This window comes from Cyprinodon variegatus, unplaced genomic scaffold (genome assembly GCF_000732505.1).
Source record: "Cyprinodon variegatus isolate N-32 unplaced genomic scaffold, C_variegatus-1.0 Scaffold600, whole genome shotgun sequence".
Lineage (NCBI taxonomy): Eukaryota > Metazoa > Chordata > Actinopteri > Cyprinodontiformes > Cyprinodontidae > Cyprinodon > Cyprinodon variegatus.
The window spans coordinates 187,668-188,669 of record NW_015151053.1 but is presented as its reverse complement, the minus strand read 5'-3'; the positions used below and the strand labels follow the sequence as shown (position 1 = coordinate 188,669).

Genomic DNA, 1,002 nt, shown 5'->3' with positions numbered 1-1,002 from the left:
TATTTATTTTTGTCCCCTTTGGCCCTCCATATAACCATCACAAATCTTAGGTGAAAGGTTCATTTGAAAATATATAATTAAAAATATCAAAAGAAAGCTGATAATAAGGTAAAAAAAAATCATAATCTATTTAAAGATAAACAAACAAACTGAGCTCAGATGATGAAGCCTAATGAGGAAAGTGAAGAGATGAAAGAAGACTGTAGCCATCCTGGGTTGATCCACATCTCTTTACAACAACATCACAACTGTATGATTTACTGACATCATTAAAGTCAATTAAAAATTTTACATGATGGATTTAATGAACTGATGGAGTCTATTCACCTGCTTGTTTTTAAAATTTCATTATTTTTAGTCTGCATTCATAATTTCAGCTTTGACTCTATTCTGGTGTCTGATGCTGCTTTATTGTGTTTCATTCATAATAAAGTAGATTTAAGGTATAAACAATAGAACAAATTAGTGACAAAAAAAACACATAATCTAATAAGAAATACAACCAGTGGGTAAAACAGTTTATAAACTGTTTACACGAAGTAAAAGAAGACCTTTCAAAGTTCAAATTAAACTGTAATCCAGGTTGTTAATAACAGTTTAAAACAGCTCAAATTAAATCCAGCAGTTTTTACCTTCAACAGGAATCCAGACCAAAAACCAGCAGATGATTAAAGTCAGACATGTTGAACGGCTGAAGAGAATCTGATAGAGAAATGCTGCTGCTGCTTCTACCATCACAGTCCGCACACACGCTGACACAACCTTTCTATGTAGAGAGACAGGAGTGGCTGAGGCTTAAATATTTACATGATGACGTAATACTTCCACTGTAACTACCAGTCATTCAGTCACCTGTGACCTAGTTTGGTTTTGCTTTGCATTCTTTCTCATGGATTCCATGGTTTGTGTTAAATATAACCTCACCATGACGTCAAAACAGCACTAAAAATAGTTTGGGATAATAAAGAACAAGTTAGTCAATAAGAGAAGCAATAATTCACC

At 33.2% G+C, this 1,002-nt stretch overlaps 1 protein-coding gene across 1 annotated transcript in view; it reads right to left on the bottom strand.

The window, feature by feature from the left end:
* LOC107096137 (myelin-oligodendrocyte glycoprotein-like) overlaps positions 1-750 on the bottom strand; it is a 68,364-nt gene extending 67,614 nt beyond the window's left edge. The window contains exon 1 of the mRNA XM_015392650.1: positions 633-750. Coding sequence (XP_015248136.1) covers positions 633-735 — 103 coding nt within the window. The 5' untranslated portion in view covers positions 736-750. The remainder of the gene's footprint in view (positions 1-632) is intronic.
* Between the last annotated feature and the right edge of the window lie 252 nt (positions 751-1,002).